This window comes from Pleuronectes platessa, chromosome 7, assembly GCF_947347685.1.
Source record: "Pleuronectes platessa chromosome 7, fPlePla1.1, whole genome shotgun sequence".
Taxonomy (NCBI): Eukaryota; Metazoa; Chordata; class Actinopteri; order Pleuronectiformes; family Pleuronectidae; genus Pleuronectes; species Pleuronectes platessa.
In genome coordinates, this window is record NC_070632.1 from 9,919,927 (window position 1) to 9,936,964 (window position 17,038).

At 42.4% G+C, this 17,038-nt stretch overlaps 2 protein-coding genes across 3 annotated transcripts; both read left to right on the plus strand.

The window, feature by feature from the left end:
• Positions 1-4,060: 4,060 nt before the first annotated feature.
• On the plus strand, positions 4,061-8,232 carry LOC128444775 (arylsulfatase A). The gene is made up of 8 exons (XM_053427431.1): positions 4,061-4,367; positions 5,018-5,258; positions 5,371-5,589; positions 5,661-5,830; positions 6,549-6,673; positions 6,794-6,921; positions 7,007-7,109; positions 7,201-8,232. Exons 1-8 carry the CDS (start codon positions 4,138-4,140, stop codon positions 7,494-7,496), a joined length of 1,512 nt encoding a protein of 503 aa, XP_053283406.1. The 5' UTR covers positions 4,061-4,137; the 3' UTR covers positions 7,497-8,232.
• Positions 8,233-10,457: 2,225 nt separating this feature from the next.
• LOC128444776 (arylsulfatase A) lies at positions 10,458-16,168 on the plus strand. Of its 2 annotated transcripts, none has more exons than XM_053427432.1 (9): positions 10,458-10,557; positions 11,344-11,618; positions 12,962-13,202; positions 13,313-13,531; positions 13,611-13,780; positions 13,992-14,116; positions 14,508-14,635; positions 14,736-14,838; positions 14,930-16,168. In XM_053427432.1, the coding sequence occupies exons 2-9, from the start codon at positions 11,389-11,391 to the stop codon at positions 15,223-15,225; spliced, it is 1,512 nt and encodes a 503-aa protein (XP_053283407.1). In that variant the 5' UTR covers positions 10,458-10,557; positions 11,344-11,388; the 3' UTR covers positions 15,226-16,168. The 2 variants fall into 2 exon arrangements, with proteins under 2 accessions (XP_053283407.1, XP_053283408.1); XM_053427433.1 differs by having other exon boundaries at positions 10,475-10,557; positions 11,347-11,618.
• The last annotated feature ends 870 nt before the right edge of the window (positions 16,169-17,038 follow it).

Here is a 17,038-nt window from a genome sequence, read left to right on the forward strand (position 1 = left end):
CATTTCTCATACACAGCAGCTTAACAGTTCACAGCTTAACTCACAGCTTCTGACTGTTAATAATGTGTGAAATGACAGCAAGAGGGGGAGGAGGACCAGTAGAATATTTTCACACAGTGGCCTGTTGGTGCTTATTAACTGTTGATTTACGTCCCAGTATTTACTGTTGCTCTTGTGCAACCAAATAAACAGAATCTGCAGGGAACTATGAGCATGATATTTTATTCCCACGAAGAAGAGGAGGAGGTGAGGGGAGGATGAGCGGCAGGCTGTGAAAGCAGATGTTACGAGTAAAAAGCTGCAGACTATTCACACATGCACCCACACACATTCACACACACACACACACACACACACACACACGCACGCACGCACGCACACACGCACCCACACACATTCACAAACACACACACACACACACACACACACACACACGCGCACACACACACACACACACACACACAAACACACAAAGCCTAAGGTAGGGACCCTTTTTTGACCCCAGATTCTTCAAGCTGGTTGACAGCAGATTCCATTTACCAACAGTTAAAGGTCAGATCAGTCACATTTTACTGAGTCACGGTGCAGCATGACTCTCAGGGTCAGCTCTGGTCAGGTAGGTCATGTTTTTATCTGCGTTTGTGTGATTTTCAATTTCCGCATGATATTTTGTGGAGGGGTGGGGCATGAAGGAAGAACCCATTAAAGTTTGGTTTTTGGTTTTGGCCGTTCAGGGAGCAGGTCCAGCAGGTTTTTTCTTCCATTAACCTGTAAGTTTTGCAGCATTGTCGTTGATGTCTCAGAGAATAATTCATGGATCCCATAGAAAAAAAAGTCAGAAATGTTCAGGGGACTGATATTCATGAGTGTGTGCCATTGGTGCAGATACGAATATAAATGGAGATGGAGTAAATATAAATGTGGTTTCATCAGGGGACTGTTGGGCCCTGGCGGAGGTATGAACTCTATTGAGTGAAAATCTAGTTAATAATATAATGCAAGGCTGTTTTTGTTGATGATGTTGTTATTGTAACCATGTAAAATACAATTAGCGACAATCTTGCAGAGCATTGATTAAATTTTGCGCCCTAGGCAACGACTGAGGCTTGTGCCCTGTCATCCATCCACAGCTGGTCTCCTCCTTCCTCTCTCTGACACTGTCTGGCAAAACCTCTCAAAACTTAAATGGTCATAATCCTAACTTAGGCTATTCAGCTGCTAATGATGGCTAATTGTATGTTTTCCAAAACTAACTGAAACACTGATAACTGATGTGTCATGATGCATGCTGCTTTGAAAGGATTGTGGTCTTAAATTCAAAAGGAATGGAGAGGCAGGAATGGTAGTCCCCCCCCTTCCAGGGTTGCAGCACCATATTGTTCCCTGCAGAGACGTTTCCAGAGCTCAGTGTTTCAGCTGATTAGATGAAGGGAGCTCGAGCATTGAGGCAATTCTTCAGAAGCTCTCTGTTATCTTTACCTTTCCTTCATGCACCAACTTCAATGACGTTTTTGACAAGAACATGTGTGTATTTGAATATAATTATGAGTTTGTGTTTGCGCTTTCTACTGTTTAGATGACTGGGTCAAGTATTGCAAGGTATTACTCGAAGGGAACATGCTTCTATTTATCTTAGGGCTTGACTGCCGCTAGATGGTTAGAACACAAACACAGTAAAGACACAAACACAGCACATACTGCAGACTACAATCGTGGTTACAATCCACCATGGGTGTGTGGTTGAGTGTAACATTCCCACAGCATGAAAAAGTTCAAGTCGAGAAAGGAAAATGCGGATAAAGAGAAAAACATGCAGTTGATAAAATTGCTTTAGTATTTTTGGAGCATCTCTCTCTCTCTCTCTCTCTCTCTCTCTCTCTCTCTCTCTCTCTCTCTCTCTCTCTCTCTCTCTCACAGTCAGGTGTAAGTTGTAGGCTCAAAATGTTCCTCACAAAGAAATCTTTGTAGTACACACACACAGACACATAGGCCTACATGGCAGCTGCTGAATGTAGGTCAGTACTGTGGAGAGATGTGAAAGTGAATAGTAAATCAAAGCTATCCATCAGCTGATGCCACAGCAGCGTTTCCCTGAGGCTAAACAGCAGAGCTGGACAGCACGTGAGCTAAACGAGTGCCAAACACACACACACACATATGATTTGACGTGTTGCATTATTAATCAGGACCAAAGAAAGCAGCTATTATTTGAATTCCAGTAGTGGTCCCCTCCTCAGTGAATGTGTTTTAGGTGTCAGCATTATTTTGCATACAATCACTTGGGAACCACATGAGAGTGTCCTGGTGATTCAAATTACATTTGTTGTTGGGATTTATATGCCTTCATGTCCCCATTGTATCCCTGCCTCGCTCTCGTAGACACACACTATGCCAGCTTATCAAAATGCAGATAGCACCTTTCTGTTCTTTTCTCCTGTCCAGCCGACTGAGGCTCGACTCAGAGAATAAATAAATAAGTGGGCCCGGTACTGAACTGTTCATATCAAAATCAACTGTGACGTCCATTTCTCCTCCAACTGGTGGCTTCTGCAGCACTGCACCACAGATTTATTTCTCCTCCTGTTTGTGTAATTGACCATTTGTCGGGTTGAATCAGTGACAAAATCCAAGGTTACCACTGAGGACAGAAGCTCAGCCGCAGGCCCCAACACTAACAGCTTCAGTCAAGAGGCAGATTAAACATCCGACGTGCAGGGTGCACAAAGAGCTCAGGACCTTCTGGACAGTCAAAGGACAAGCACGTTCTCACATATGCCATGTTGATAAAAAGTCTTGAGTATTAAACTCTAAGTGCTTAAAGTGGCTATTATTGGTACTTTTAAAATATTATTGGTACTTTTAAAATATCACATATCAATGTGAAAACATGTGAATGGACATAATGATGCAACTCCTGAGATATATGAACCAAGCTCTCCTGGGCTTTACACAGTTTTCTCTCTGTGCTGCTCTCACTGCAGCATTTTCAGCCACAGAAGGAAGCTACTATGATCAAACCCAACATTATGTGGATCCATGCTTTCCATATGAAGACTCATGTAGCACAAATTATATCCAATAAATAAATCCCTATCCCTCTCATTTTAAAACCACAGGGAACTGTATACAGTTTATATATAAACTATCAAGACACCTGTATAGCTGTATTTCTAATTGCTTGTCCCTGCATATGTATGATCACTTTTGAGATGTATAAGTGCTCATCAAACCATTTTCACATTATATTGTGATGATAATTCAGTTATTTCCTATTCAAAGGTGAATGTATTGATTGTCCCTAAGTGAAAGTCCAGATCCAGAGTGAATGTGTGTTGAATATCAAATCTAAAACTAACCGTGTGCAGAAAGAGACGAAAACCTAAAGCATGTGATGTACAGAATAAATGTATTTTTTAGAAGAACCTTATTCAAGACGGTAAAAAGAGTATCAATCAATCAATCAAATTTTATTTGTATAGCCCATATTCACAAATTACAATTCGTCTCATAGAGTACAAAGAAGACATAAAAACACTCAGGGTTAACAGCCAAAGAGGAAGAAAACAAAATACACACACACACGTTTGCATTTCTTCTTAAAGATAAAGATAAAGATAAAGTAGCTTTATTGTAAATTTCTTAACATGTTCAAAACATACAAGGAATCGATACGACGTTTCCCACTCTCCCACAGTGAAACATATAAAGTGCACAGGCACAACAGATAACACAAGACATTTCCTAGTAACACAAGACAACCTAAACCTAATTCTAACACCAAGTCTTAACCCCAAAACAGCCCATTGATAAAAGTGAGGACCGCTCAAAAGGTCCTCACACTGCAGGGTCTATGCTTAGAATGGTCCTCACAAAGATATAAGTACAGGAACAGACACACACACACACACATTATTTATTCATTAATTATACTCATTGTACATTATTATTATACAACTAATAATCATATATAATTTGTCTTATGAGGTCTTGTGTAGTCCATAATCCTACACGGAACTACATTTTCTAGTCGTGCGTGACGTCAACTCTCCGCGACAGGACACGTGACGTGTTGTTGTGGTTCCTGTTTATGCAGCAGGTTCCTGATCTTCTTCACTCAGCTGGAGAAGTTGTCTCAGGATGGACCTCACCTCCCTCCTCCTCCTCTTCCTCTCCTCTCTCGGCTGCTCCTGCTGCTTCGGGGTTGCTCCTCCGAACTTCGTCCTGGTTTTCGCCGATGATTTGGGTTTCGGGGATCTGGGCTGTTACGGACACCCGACCTCTCTCACCCCGAACCTGGACCGTCTGGCGGCTGGAGGACTCCGCTTCACCGACTTCTACTGCACCAGCCCGGTCTGCAGCCCGTCCAGGTGCCGGGGCTTTTTTACACTCACGCTGGAGAACATGGACAATGATATAATATAAAATAATATATAATATATTTTAGCCTCTTATCCAGATTTCCTATGCAAAGGTCAGGTTGTATTTTCTTTTAAATATAACTCACTGTTATTCAGAAGCTGTGCAGTGTGACAGGTCTACTGTCTCCTGTAACTAGAGGCTTCAACCCATTATCACCTGATACACAAAGCTATGACAACACTCAGTATTCAGATGCTTGGTCTCCTTCACCTGTTTGACAAAGGTTTGACTAATAGTTATTGTGAAAGGGTTGAAAGGGTTGTGGTTGGTGTGAGGATGACCTAAATGATCTGGGACGATTAGAGCCGTGGGTAGTTGATCACTGGAATCGTCAAGACACAATAACAGTTTTCCAGTGACAGATGACTCAGTCACTTTTCAGCTCTGACTTGTCACTAAGATAATTCGTGTTTTTTATCTGCAACCCAGACAATAAAGACCATTAATTCATCAATGCTTTTTTCTTCTGAACACACTGGAACTAAGCCCATCAACACTGTTTATATCCAGTCTGAAAATACACCCTTCTGATTATAAACACTTTCCAGTCCATCCTTGTTCTGTTAAATAACAGCCTTGTTTGGTGACGTCTTCTCAGAGCTGCGCTGTTGACGGGACGTTACCAGACTCGCTCCGGCATCTACCCAGGAGTGTTGTACCCGGGCTCTATAGGCGGTCTTCCTCTGAACGAGACCACCATCGCTGAGGTCCTGAAACCTCTGGGCTACGCCACAGCTGCCGTGGGAAAGTGGCACCTGGGATTTGGGGCCAATGGCAAGTTTCTTCCAACCAAGCAGGGGTTTGACCAGTACATGGGGATCCCTTACTCCCATGACATGGTTAGTGTGATGGAGTTTTAAGATAGTTTCTGTGATAGTATATGTTAAAGTATTTTTTTTGGGTGTAACATCCATTTGAATGTGTTTTTCTCTGTGCCTGTTCGTCCCCCAGGGCCCCTGTCAGAACTTGACTTGTTTCCCTCCAGATGTGAAGTGTTTTGGATTGTGTGATGTCGGCGCAGTAACCGTCCCGCTAATGTACAATGACGTCATCAAGCAGCAACCGGTCGACTTCCTGGACCTGGAGAATAAGTACAGTGACTTCGCAACCAACTTCATCACCACATCGGCCAAGAAGAATCAACCTTTCTTCCTCTACTATCCCTCTCATGTAAGTAGCACATGTTGAATGTATGTTTTCATAGATTGTGGAAACACTTCACTCTCCACTTTCTCCTCCAGCACACCCACTACCCCCAGTATGCTGGTCCAGGGGCCGCCGGGAAGTCTTTAAGGGGCCCATTTGGAGATGCCCTGCTGGAGTTTGACAACACCATCGGAAACATACTGACAGCCCTGGAGAAGACAGGAGTCATCAACAACACTCTGGTCTTCTTCGCTTCAGACAATGGGTTGGTTTGTGTTTTCTTCAAATTAATTGAAGGCCTGTATTTGCACTTTCTTAGCCTGGATGCCAGACGAACTTAGCCCCGCCCACAACATTTGAGGTCGGGAAGTTCGGTCTGGCATTGCTCCGTTGGGGAGAAACTATGCCCGAACAGAAGCTGTTCGGACCAATCAAATTGTCAGGGCGGGCTTTATACGATTATAGACAGATGATCAACAGTAACGTTATCAAACACGTCACCAAAGAGCGCTTGGGTTGAATTCGTTTTCAACAAACATGCCTGCTGCTGGAGAGCTGAGATGTGTAGATGCTGCCATTGAGTCTGTTTTAGAAGACATCGACAGCGCATTCATTTTGAAAGAGGAACAGAGAAACGCGATCAAGGCATTTGTAGATCGAAAAGGTGTTTTTGCCGTCCTTCCTATGGGATTCAGAAAAAGTTTAATTTATCAGCTTTCTTTTCCTGGTTCGGTTGAAACACGCCCTATAATCACAGCCCAATGGAGCAGTATCAGACTCATATTCTGACTAGAATTACGAGTATGACAACGTCAGGCTAGCACTTTCTTACTCTAAATTGAAAAGCTTTGGAACATTATTCTCTGTTCGACGGTCAAGTTCCATGATATCTTTAGATTTATCATCATATCTTTAGATTTATGGCCGTCTGGTTCATTTATTCTCCTTTATCAAACCTTTTATTTCTGTTGCTCTGTGTGCAGACCCGAGCTGATGCGTATGTCCCGCGGCGGTAACGCTGGCCCTCTGAAATGTGGGAAAGGGACCACATATGAGGGGGGCATGAGGGAGCCAGCCATCGCGTACTGGCCAGGGACCATCAAACCAGGTGAGGACTCCAGTTCAAAGACCATATTGATGGTTTTGCATGTTTCAGTCACATTACACCAAGGAGGTCTTGTCCCCCCCCCCCATTTAAATGTGACTTTTTCTGCGTGCCTCTCTTTAGGTGTGACTCATGAGCTGGCCAGCACTCTGGACATCCTCCCCACCATCTCAACCCTGGCAGGAGCCAAACTACCCCAGGTGATGCTGGATGGAGTCGAGATGACGGAGATACTTGTCCAGCAAGGAAAGGTAGCTGGTGTCATACCTCGCAGCAGAACCAAGATGATGTATTAGGATGAATTTTTTATGTTTTTCTTAAAATCTTGTTTTGCAGAGTAAAAGGGAGACGATGATGTTCTACCCCACAGACCCCAGTGAGATGTTTGGTCTGTTTGCTCTCAGGTTGGGGAAGTACAAGGCCCACTACTACACTCGAGGTAAACTAGGTTTAATCTGCTCAAAAGCAGAATCGCACCATCAGAACTGAGGTGGAATTGATTTGTGGTTCCTCATGTGTTTTTGCATCAGGTGCCTCCCACAGCAGCACGACCCCGGACAAAGACTGCGAAATATTCGCTGTTCTCAAGGCCCACGACCCCCCTCTGCTGTTCGACCTGGAGCTTGACCCCTCTGAGAACTACCCTCTCTCTCTGGAGGGGAAACCTGACCTCCAAGCCCTGCTTGAGAGGATGAAGAGAGTCAAGCAGCAATTTGAAGCCTCCATGGTGTTTGGGCAGAGCCAGATATCAAAAGGAATAGACCGCAACCTGGAGCCGTGCTGCAATCCTCAGTGTACCCCCAAACCCAGCTGCTGCCGATGCTGATGGGACAGATGTGTTGGGGAGGCTGAAGCTACTGGACTGATTTTACTGTACTAAGTGCTCAAAGCTCGAAAGATGTGATTTTGAAATTATGCAATTCAGCTACTTGTTTTTGGAATGTTAAGGTTTCAGTATTACTCATGCTGAAAAGTAATTTTGCAAATAATCTGTTTTCCTCAGTGAGGAAATCTTCTTTTTTTGTGTTAATATTGATTATATTTCAAATTAGAAGAGCAACCAGAGTAGGAAAAGGCTAACTCTATCTTATTGTGTTAAAGACAGTGGAACATTCATGTATACACACATTTATCTGGATCTACCCTTCTTTCGTGGGTCATTCCCGGCTCCTACACAAAATGTCAAATTTCAGTAGTTTTTGTGAAATCCTGCTAACTAAAAAACAGAGAAACAAAGCCAAAAGAAAACATATCCTCCTTAACGCACGATGAGGAAGATATGTTTGTTTGTCTGTTAGTAGGATCAGGCAAAAATGACTTCTGTCACCAAGAAACCTGATGGAAGGATGTATTACGGGTTTGGAAAGAACCCTTAAAATGTTCTGGGGGCCCATCCAGAAATGTTGCATTGTAAGATGGTATCTTCAACATTCTTTATCCTCATAAGTTAAAGAATGTGGATAAATAATATGGAGGTGTTTGTAAAAATGTTTTGCAGGACATTTCAAGCACACAAACAAAGTGTGGATATGAACAATAAAGACAACACGAAAGGTTTTGGACATCAAGCAAATATTTGATCCATAACATTTTCTTGTCAATTTTCTTTGTTTTTCCATTAAATTTTACAAGTCCTTGTTTTTGAAGATACAAGATAGGATATGTTGGTTCTGTCACATACGGTTTTGCTCTAGGTATACCGAGAAAAATCCTGTTAATCTTCTTAATGTAGTGAAGTCAAGGGAGGATAAACCTAGACAGTTACAGATCAGTGATGGGGATCGCTGTCGGGGCTCAAAGGAGATTATTACAATCTGTAATACAGTTTACCAGCGACAGCTGACCCAGTCACTTTTCAGCTCTAATTAGGGCCCAAGCACCGAACAGTAGGAGACAGTGGGAGGCCCTATATTGAAATTGTAAGGATTATAATTTTTATTTTTTTCAGACAAATGAATTGGCTTTTTGAGGGGTTTAAAATGCTCTTTGAGTGTGTGTAATGTAGAACTTCATAGAGCTGTTGGGCCGAGGTGAAAAAGTTGTATTTCCAGTCTGGGGCGAATATCATGAGGGGAAGTAAAAAACAAAGACGTAAGTAATGAAGGAAAGAAAAGAGGATTTCTGTGATTTGCTCTGCACTTACCTCACTGAAAGGCAAAATCTAAATGTGCAACGTAGATTAATAAAGAAAATATTAAAGGAGAGGATCAATAACTTCCTCTAAGGAAGAGGACAGCAAAAAACTCAAAATCCTACTGAGGTTAAATACATGTAATTACCTCCCACAACTGAGCTGCATCACTTGTCAGGCCCTGCGGTCAAGCCAGCCGACACTCGCGTCTCTTTGGTCAAATCACCCGACACAGAAATTCTACTGCACGCATATACTGACATTTATGGTAAACGCATCCAAAGCTTTTTTTCAAAATAAACTGTTAACATGGAGCATATAAATCGAAAAAGAAATGGATTGGATTATATTCACTAGAAGTATATATCGTTTCACGTGTCATTTTTATGAATAGCATTTTTACTGTATCAATTTAGAGATTTTACTAAATAAAAGTCACAAATTTTTAGCTTCAAGTAGCTAATTTCTGGATATTTAAAAGTACTGTTAATACACTTTGCTCAATTATTCCAGAGAGAGACTGATATGCCTGTGTTCAAGACCTCTCTGACTACCTACAAAGTGAATATCAAACATATTTACTGTATAGATTAAGAGATTTTTCAAAGTAAAGTCCAACATGAGTACAATCAAATCAGTTCATTTCTGGATATTTCAAAGTACTGTAAAACGACTTTGCTCAATAAGTTCAGAGAGAGACTGATATGCCTGTGTTCAGGACCTCTCTGACTACCTACAAACTGAATATAAAAAAAATTACGGTATAGATTAAGAGATTTCTCAAAGTAAAGTCCAACACTTTCACTGTTGAATAGATATTTCAAGAATACTTCAAAGTACTGTAAAAACACTTTGCTCAATAAGTTCATAGAGAGACTGATATGCCTGTGTTCAGGACCTCTGACTACCTACATACTGAATATCAAACATTTTTACTGTATAGATAAGATATTTTTCAAAGTAAAACCCAACATTTTCACTGTGGAATAGAACATTTCAGGATACTTCAAAGTACTGTAAAAACACTTTGCTCAATAAGTTCAGAGAGAGACTGATATGCCTGTGTTCAGATTAAGAACCTTTCTGACTACCTACATACTGAAGATCGAACATTTTTTACTCTGAAGACTATACCGGCGGGGGTTATACCCCTGGCAGGTACTACCAAGCCAGGCGGTTTTCAGGTTGGAGGCCAGTCTAAAAGCAGCTTTGCCATCACCCATTGGCACTGGGATGATTGGATGAAGATTGGGCCGATGTATTTGTCATACATATGAATTTTGTTTCTGCCAATGCAAATTATGACATATTCAATAAGTGTGGAGCTCATGTGCATTTTCAAGTTAATTTCACAAGAAAATCATAATACAAAAATTGTTGCTACTTTCATTGTGTAAAGTTTCATCTTGATAGGAGTAAAGGGAAAAAAATAGCCCCATTGGGTTGTATTGTTGCCTGGCCTTATTGGCCCACATTGATGAGAATTAAACATATTTCCTCAACTAGGATTTCTTAGGACTTTTAGTATGTTGTTCTGGACACCTCATAGAAATGATCTATGCTGAAAAATTTTACAATTAGTCGGTCGTAAAACGCTACTTTGCCTGGACTAGCGGTGCGTCGAGAAGAGCTGCATTCCTCCCCCTGGCTGCAGTGTGTCGGTGGGTGGAGTGTTCGGGTCTCAGCCGCCCTCCAGACTGAGCTCCCGACGCTGCGAAAGATCATAGCAGAAATTGAGAGAAGCTCGAATCCACAGGTGAGTGTGTTCCAACTCCTCTTTAAGGCCGCGCGCAGACAGGACATCAGGGTTAAAGTGACGGGACGATATTATGACATAGTTAACTCATGATTATGATACTGACTCCAGGGTCTGTCTGCGGGAGTGTGCGTTTCTGTGTGTATGTGTGAGTCCCGATCGTTCCGTCAATTTAACCCTAATGTCCTGACTATGCGAGGCGCGTAACGTCTCGTGTTGTGTGGAGCGGGGGACGTGCACACAGTGTTTAAACATGTGTCTCATGAACTCAAACAAACAAAGTTAACGTCAGTCCTGCACGTGTCCTAATAACTTGTGATCAGTGCTGGTGTTTATTGTTAAAGTGTGAAGTGAGCGCAGGTCAGAGGGGAAGTGAGGCGGAAACAGACTCCGACACATACAGGTCGACCGGACCTTTCATGAGCGTCTGTTCTGATCCTGGAGCAGCGCTGGTTATAATGACGCACATCGGTTAGACAATGAACGGAGCAGAAAACATGAATCGAGGATGTTGTGTCACTGACTCGATGCATCGTCGCTCACTTCCGCCATACAGGTGGCTGTCCGCTATGGCTGTCCTGCTCTGTTGCGCCCCGCCCACAGTCAGTATCTCATTATTATGACTTAGTATATATCTCATTATTATGAGATACTTAGTCATAATAATGAGATACTAAGTCAATATTATGAGATACTATCTCATAATAATGAGATAGTAAGTCGTGCGTGACATCGACTCTCCGCGACAGGACACGTGACGTGTTGTTGTGGTTCCTGTTTATGCAGCAGGTTCCTGACTCTTCTTCACTCAGCTGGAGAAGTTGTCTCAGGATGGACCTCACCTCCCTCCTCCTCCTCTTCCTCTCCTCTCTCTGCTGCTCCTGCTGCTTCGGGGCTGCTCCTCCGAACTTCGTCCTGGTTTTTGCCGATGATTTAGGTTTTGGGGATCTGGGCTGTTACGGACACCCCACCTCTCTCACCCCGAACCTGGACCGTCTGGCCGTGGGAGGACTCCGCTTCACCGACTTCTACTGCTCCAGCCCGGCCTGCAGCCCCTCCAGGTGCCGGGGCTCTTACACACACTGGGGCTGATTCAGGCTCACACTCATACTGGAGAACATGTACAATAATATAATATAATTTAAAATATTTTAGCCTCTTATCCAGATTTCCTACGCAAAGGTCAAGATGTATTTTCTTTTAAACATAGCTCACTGTTATACAGAAGCTGTGCAGTGTGACAGGTCTACTCTCTACTGTGACTAGAGGCTTCAACCCGTTATCACCTGTTACACAAAGCTATGTCAACACTCACTATCCAGTGCAGCTTATAGGTTGATTTACTACATTGTTATAGAGCTAGAGCAGATGATTGTTATGGACCTTCTTCAAAAGCCAGTGTTTAAAGTGACTGTCACGTTTTAAGTAGACATGCTGTGGTCAATATTGTACAGTCAGCAGTGATAGTTGGAGCAACTACCTGTAATTGAGACTCTAAATCATAAGCCCTGCATGATTAACAAAGTAGGAATGAAAAGGAGGTTAAATGTGTCAATTCTAGGTCTCTCTGTAATTATATGATCATTTTTATGACCAATTTTTGTCCTGTATTGACAGAAAAAAACTCCTGGAGAATAATTTCGCAGAAAGACTGGAAACCCTGCTGAAGTTATTTACTCTCCGTCATTTAGAAGAAAAATCTGACTTTAAAACTGCTGGAGAAACAAATCAGCACATATTTTATAACTTTAGGAACTTTAAGAGTATATGAAAAGCTGAATTTACCTCAAAGCAAGTGGTTAAACCTCTAAATCATTTATTTTAGTTAAGAGATGACTGATAAATATATGCTTTATGTGTGTGACTTTAAAGTTATAGTAGTAAGATGTGAAAAAAGATGCAAAACCTCTCTAATGGTTTTTATTCTTCTTTCGAGCACAACACCTGCATATGAATGTCCTCTATAAATCTATGTAGACCAGCATGTGCTTGTGGCAGTTGTGCTTGCCAAGAGGCTCCCCCACACACAGCCAGAGACGGAAGTGCTGCTTCTTAACTTTATTGATCCACCACACACATGTGAACAAACGTAAACTTAACAAAAGTGACAAGCTTTGCAGCTTAGTCCGGCTTCTCTCCAGTGTCTGAGGCACCCTGAATCAGCGGAGACGCTGCCTTTTAAGTGTGAGGACCAATCAGCTAACAGCTCTCACTTGCGCTGATTGATCCTCTGTGGTGCAGGTGAGGGTGCTCTCCCAGCCCCCCCCACCTCCATAGTGTTATGCAACAGGCACCTAAGATAAAGTGGTAATATAAACTCAGAGCTTGACTTGTTGTGTGTTTCAATGTGGCCAGGAAACAGAGACACATCTATTAAATGCCTTGTTTGGTGACGTCTTCTCAGAGCTGCGCTGTTGACGGGACGTTACCAGACTCGCTCCGGCATTTACCCAGGAGTGTTGTACCCGGGCTCTATAGGCGGTCTTCCTCTGAATGAGACCACCATCGCTGAGGTCCTGAAACCTCTGGGCTACGCCACAGCTGCCGTGGGAAAGTGGCACCTGGGATTTGGGGCCAATGGCAAGTTCCTTCCAACCAAGCAGGGGTTTGACCAGTACATGGGGATCCCTTACTCCCATGACCAGGTTAGTGTGATTGAGTTTTAAGAGTTTCTGTTATAGAATTTGTTAAAGTATTTTTTTTGGGTGTAACATCCATTTGAATGTGTTTTTCCCTGTGCCTGTTCGTCCCCCAGGGCCCCTGTCAGAACTTGACTTGTTTCCCTCCAGATGTGAAGTGTTTTGGATTGTGTGATGTCGGCGCAGTAACCGTCCCGCTAATGTACAATGACGTCATCAAGCAGCAACCGGTCGACTTCCTGGACCTGGAGAATAAGTACAGTGACTTCGCAACCAACTTCATCACCACATCGGCCAAGAAGAATCAACCTTTCTTCCTCTACTATCCCTCTCATGTAAGTAGCACATGTTGAATGTATGTTTTCACACCCCCCAAGATTGTGGAAGCACTTCACTCTCCACTTCCTCCTCCAGCACACCCACTATCCCCAGTATGCTGGTCCAGGGGCCGCCGGGAAGTCTTTAAGGGGCCCATTTGGAGATGCTCTGCTTGAGTTTGACAACACGATCGGAAACATACTGACAGCCCTGGAGAAGACAGGAGTCATCAACAACACTCTGGTCTTCGTCTCTGCAGACAATGGGTTGGTTTGTGTTTTATTCAAATGAATCGAAAGGCCTGAATCATTCCTTCCTACTGTAAATTGAAAACCAGAAGCTGTGGAACATTAGCCTCTGTTCGAACGTCAAGTTCCATGATATCTTTAGATTTATAATCATATCATTGGATTTATGGCCGTCTGGTTCATTTATTGTCCTTTATCCAACGTGTTATTCCTGTCGCTCTGTGTGCAGACCTGAGCTGATGCGTATGTCCCGTGGCGGTAATGCTGGCCCTCTGAAATGTGGGAAAAGCACCACATATGAGGGGGGCATGAGGGAGCCAGCCATCGCATACTGGCCAGGGACCATCAAACCAGGTGAGGACTCCTTGGTCAGCTTTCCACACAGACCATAGCTGGTGCCCATTTAGTCTTTGAAGGAAGCTAAGCCAATATCAGTTCAAAGACCATATTGATGGTTTTGCATGTTTCAGTCACATATACAAAGCCACAAGACACACCTGATTGCCACAAAGCTTCAGTCGGAGAAGAAACATTTTGGTGTGGATAATTCATGGATCTGGATGAAAAAGGATAAATCTGTCACATTTAGGGAACTGATATTTTTGAGTGAGTGAAACTTGGTGCAGTTTGCTTGGATTTAAATTGACTGCTTGGCCTTGGGGGAGGTATGTGCTCCGTAGGGTTCCACTCTTTTTTTTGTATAAATCCCATTTAAATGTAACTTTTTCTGTGTGACTGTCTTTAGGTGTGACTCATGAGCTGGCCAGCACTCTGGACATCCTCCCCACCATCTCAACCCTGGCAGGAGCCAAACTGCCCCAGGTGGTGCTGGATGGAATCGATATGACGGAGTTACTTGTCAAACAAGGAAAGGTAGCTGGCGTCATACCTGGCAGCAGATTTTGTGAAAACCAAGATGATGTGTTATAATGAATTTAAATGATGTTTTTATTCTTAAATTCTTGTTTTGCAGAGTAAAAGGGAGACGATGATGTTCTACCCCACAGACGCCAGTGAGATGTATGGTCTGTTTGCTCTCAGGCTGGGGAAGTACAAGGCCCACTACTACACTCGAGGTAAAAAAGGTTTCATCTGCTCAAAAGCAGAATCGCACCATCAGAACTGAGGTGGAATTGACTTGTGGTTCCTCATGTGTTTTTGCATCAGGTTCAATCAAAAGCAGCACGACCCCGGACAAAGACTGCCAAGAATTTGCTGTTCTCAAGGCCCACGACCCCCCTCTGCTGTTCGACCTGGAGCTTGACCCCTCTGAGAGCTACCCTCTCTCTCTTAAGGGGAAACCCGACCTCCAAGCCCTGCTGGAGAGGATGAAGAGAGTCAAGCAGCAATTTGAAGCCTCCATGGTGTTTGGGCAGAGCCAGATATCAAAAGGAATAGACCGCAACCTGGAGCCGTGCTGCAATCCTCAGTGTACCCCCAAACCCAGCTGCTGCCGGTGCTGATGGGACAGATGTGTGGGGGAGGCTGAAGCTACTGGACTGATTTTACTGTACTAAGTGCTCAAAGCTAAAAAATATGTGATTTTTGAAATTATGCAATTCAGCTTCTTGTTTTGGAATTTTAAGTTTCAGTACGACACATACTGAAAAGTAATTTTGCAAATAATCAGTTTTCCTCAGTGAGGAAATCTTATTTTTTGGTGTTAATATTGATTATAGTTTTAATTAGAAGAGCAACCAGAGTAGTTAAAAGCTAACACTCGATCTTACTGTGTTAAAGACAGTGGAGCATTCATGGATACACACATTTATCTGGACCTACCATTCTTCTGTGGATCATTCCCGGCTCCTTCACAAAATTTCAAGCTTCAGTATTTTTTGTGAAATCCTGCTAACTAAAAAACCGAGAAACAAAGCCAGATTCCTCCTTAGCGCAGGAAATAATGCAAGACAAGGAAGGTATGGTTCTATTTCTGTTAGTGGGATCAGGCACAAATTACTACTGTTACCAAGAAGCCTGATGGAAGGATGTATTAAGGGTTGGAAAGAACCCTTAAATTGTTCAGGGGGCTCATCCAAAAATGTTTGATTGTGAGGTTTTTAAAAAACGTTTAAGTTTATTTCCCACATGAATATCAATGGGTCTTGATTTAAAAAACCAGGCACTCTGTGGGGACTGATCAAGCGCACATCAGAAAAAAATCTGGATGCGTGAATAATTTTTTTTTGTAATACTTTCATAAGGGGATTTAGGGCCTTGGTGGAGATTTGCAGTCTTTAACCGCCCCTCTAGTTTTAATTGATCCATTATGAAATGTTAAGTTCAACATTCTATATCATCATAAGTTTTTCAATATTTATGGAGGTATTTGTAAAAATGTTTTGCATCACATTTCAATGACAAAAACAAAGAGTGGATGTGAACAATAAAGACGATACGAAAGGTTTTGGACATCAAGCATATATTTTATTCATAAGACCAGATCCATGACAAGGCAGAATGACTTTTTTTTGGACATTTTTTTCTTTGTTTTTCCCTTTAATTTTACAAGTCCTTGTGTTTGAAGATACAAGATAGGATATGTTGGTTCTGTCACATACGGTTTTGCTCTAGGTATACAGTGAAGAATCTTGTTAATGTAGTGAAGTCAAAAGTTTGGTTTAACTGTTAATGTATGTCTCAGCGGCTAATATGGGACGAGATCATCCTCAGAGGTGGTTTTTGTGTAGCTGAAAGTGAGGAAGGATTTGTAACAAGGTAGAAAATCATAATCGGAAGCAAATAGATACAGATCGGAGCTCAAAGTTGATTATTACAATCGGTCATAGAGTGTATCAGCGACAGCTGACTCAGTCACTTTTCAGCTCTAACAGCTGATAGGTCAGTAATCTGGTGGGTGTGTCACGTATTCACGAATATGCCCTGAATGTGCTGCTGAAGCCCCGTTCATAGAGACCTTATGGAACCCAAATCCCACCTGTGTGACAGATACTGGGATAAACACCTCATGTGAAAACATAAGACACTGAAATAAAATTATTGCAGATCACAGATATTTAACGTGTTTTTCTAATCTTTCAGGGCCTTTTGGTCTGGTTGTGATCTTTTATTATTTTTTATTATTTCTTTTAATTAATGTACATATTAATTTCAGTAACATACTCAACATAAAGGACACAGCACTATCTTAGATTCGCTATTGTATATACATGATCTAACTGACAGCGATACATATGCAGATAACACCCTGCTTCCCTCCTGCCATATCAACATTCAGTGAAATCCTGCAGATAATATGAGGTGCTTGTTTGTTCT

Bases quoted from the DNA above. Each gene is read 5' to 3' on its own strand.
- LOC128444775 (XM_053427431.1), top strand. From the start codon at position 4,138: ATGGACCTCACCTCCCTCCTCCTCCTCTTCCTCTCCTCTCTCGGCTGC. The intron at 4,368-5,017 runs GTGCCGGGGCTT...ACGTCTTCTCAG, and splicing joins CCGGTCTGCAGCCCGTCCAG to AGCTGCGCTGTTGACGGGAC. The intron at 6,922-7,006 runs GTAGCTGGTGTC...CTTGTTTTGCAG, and splicing joins TACTTGTCCAGCAAGGAAAG to AGTAAAAGGGAGACGATGAT.
- LOC128444776 (XM_053427432.1), top strand. From the start codon at position 11,389: ATGGACCTCACCTCCCTCCTCCTCCTCTTCCTCTCCTCTCTCTGCTGC. The intron at 14,117-14,507 runs GTGAGGACTCCT...GACTGTCTTTAG, and splicing joins GCCAGGGACCATCAAACCAG to GTGTGACTCATGAGCTGGCC. The intron at 14,839-14,929 runs GTAAAAAAGGTT...TTTTTGCATCAG, and splicing joins GGCCCACTACTACACTCGAG to GTTCAATCAAAAGCAGCACG.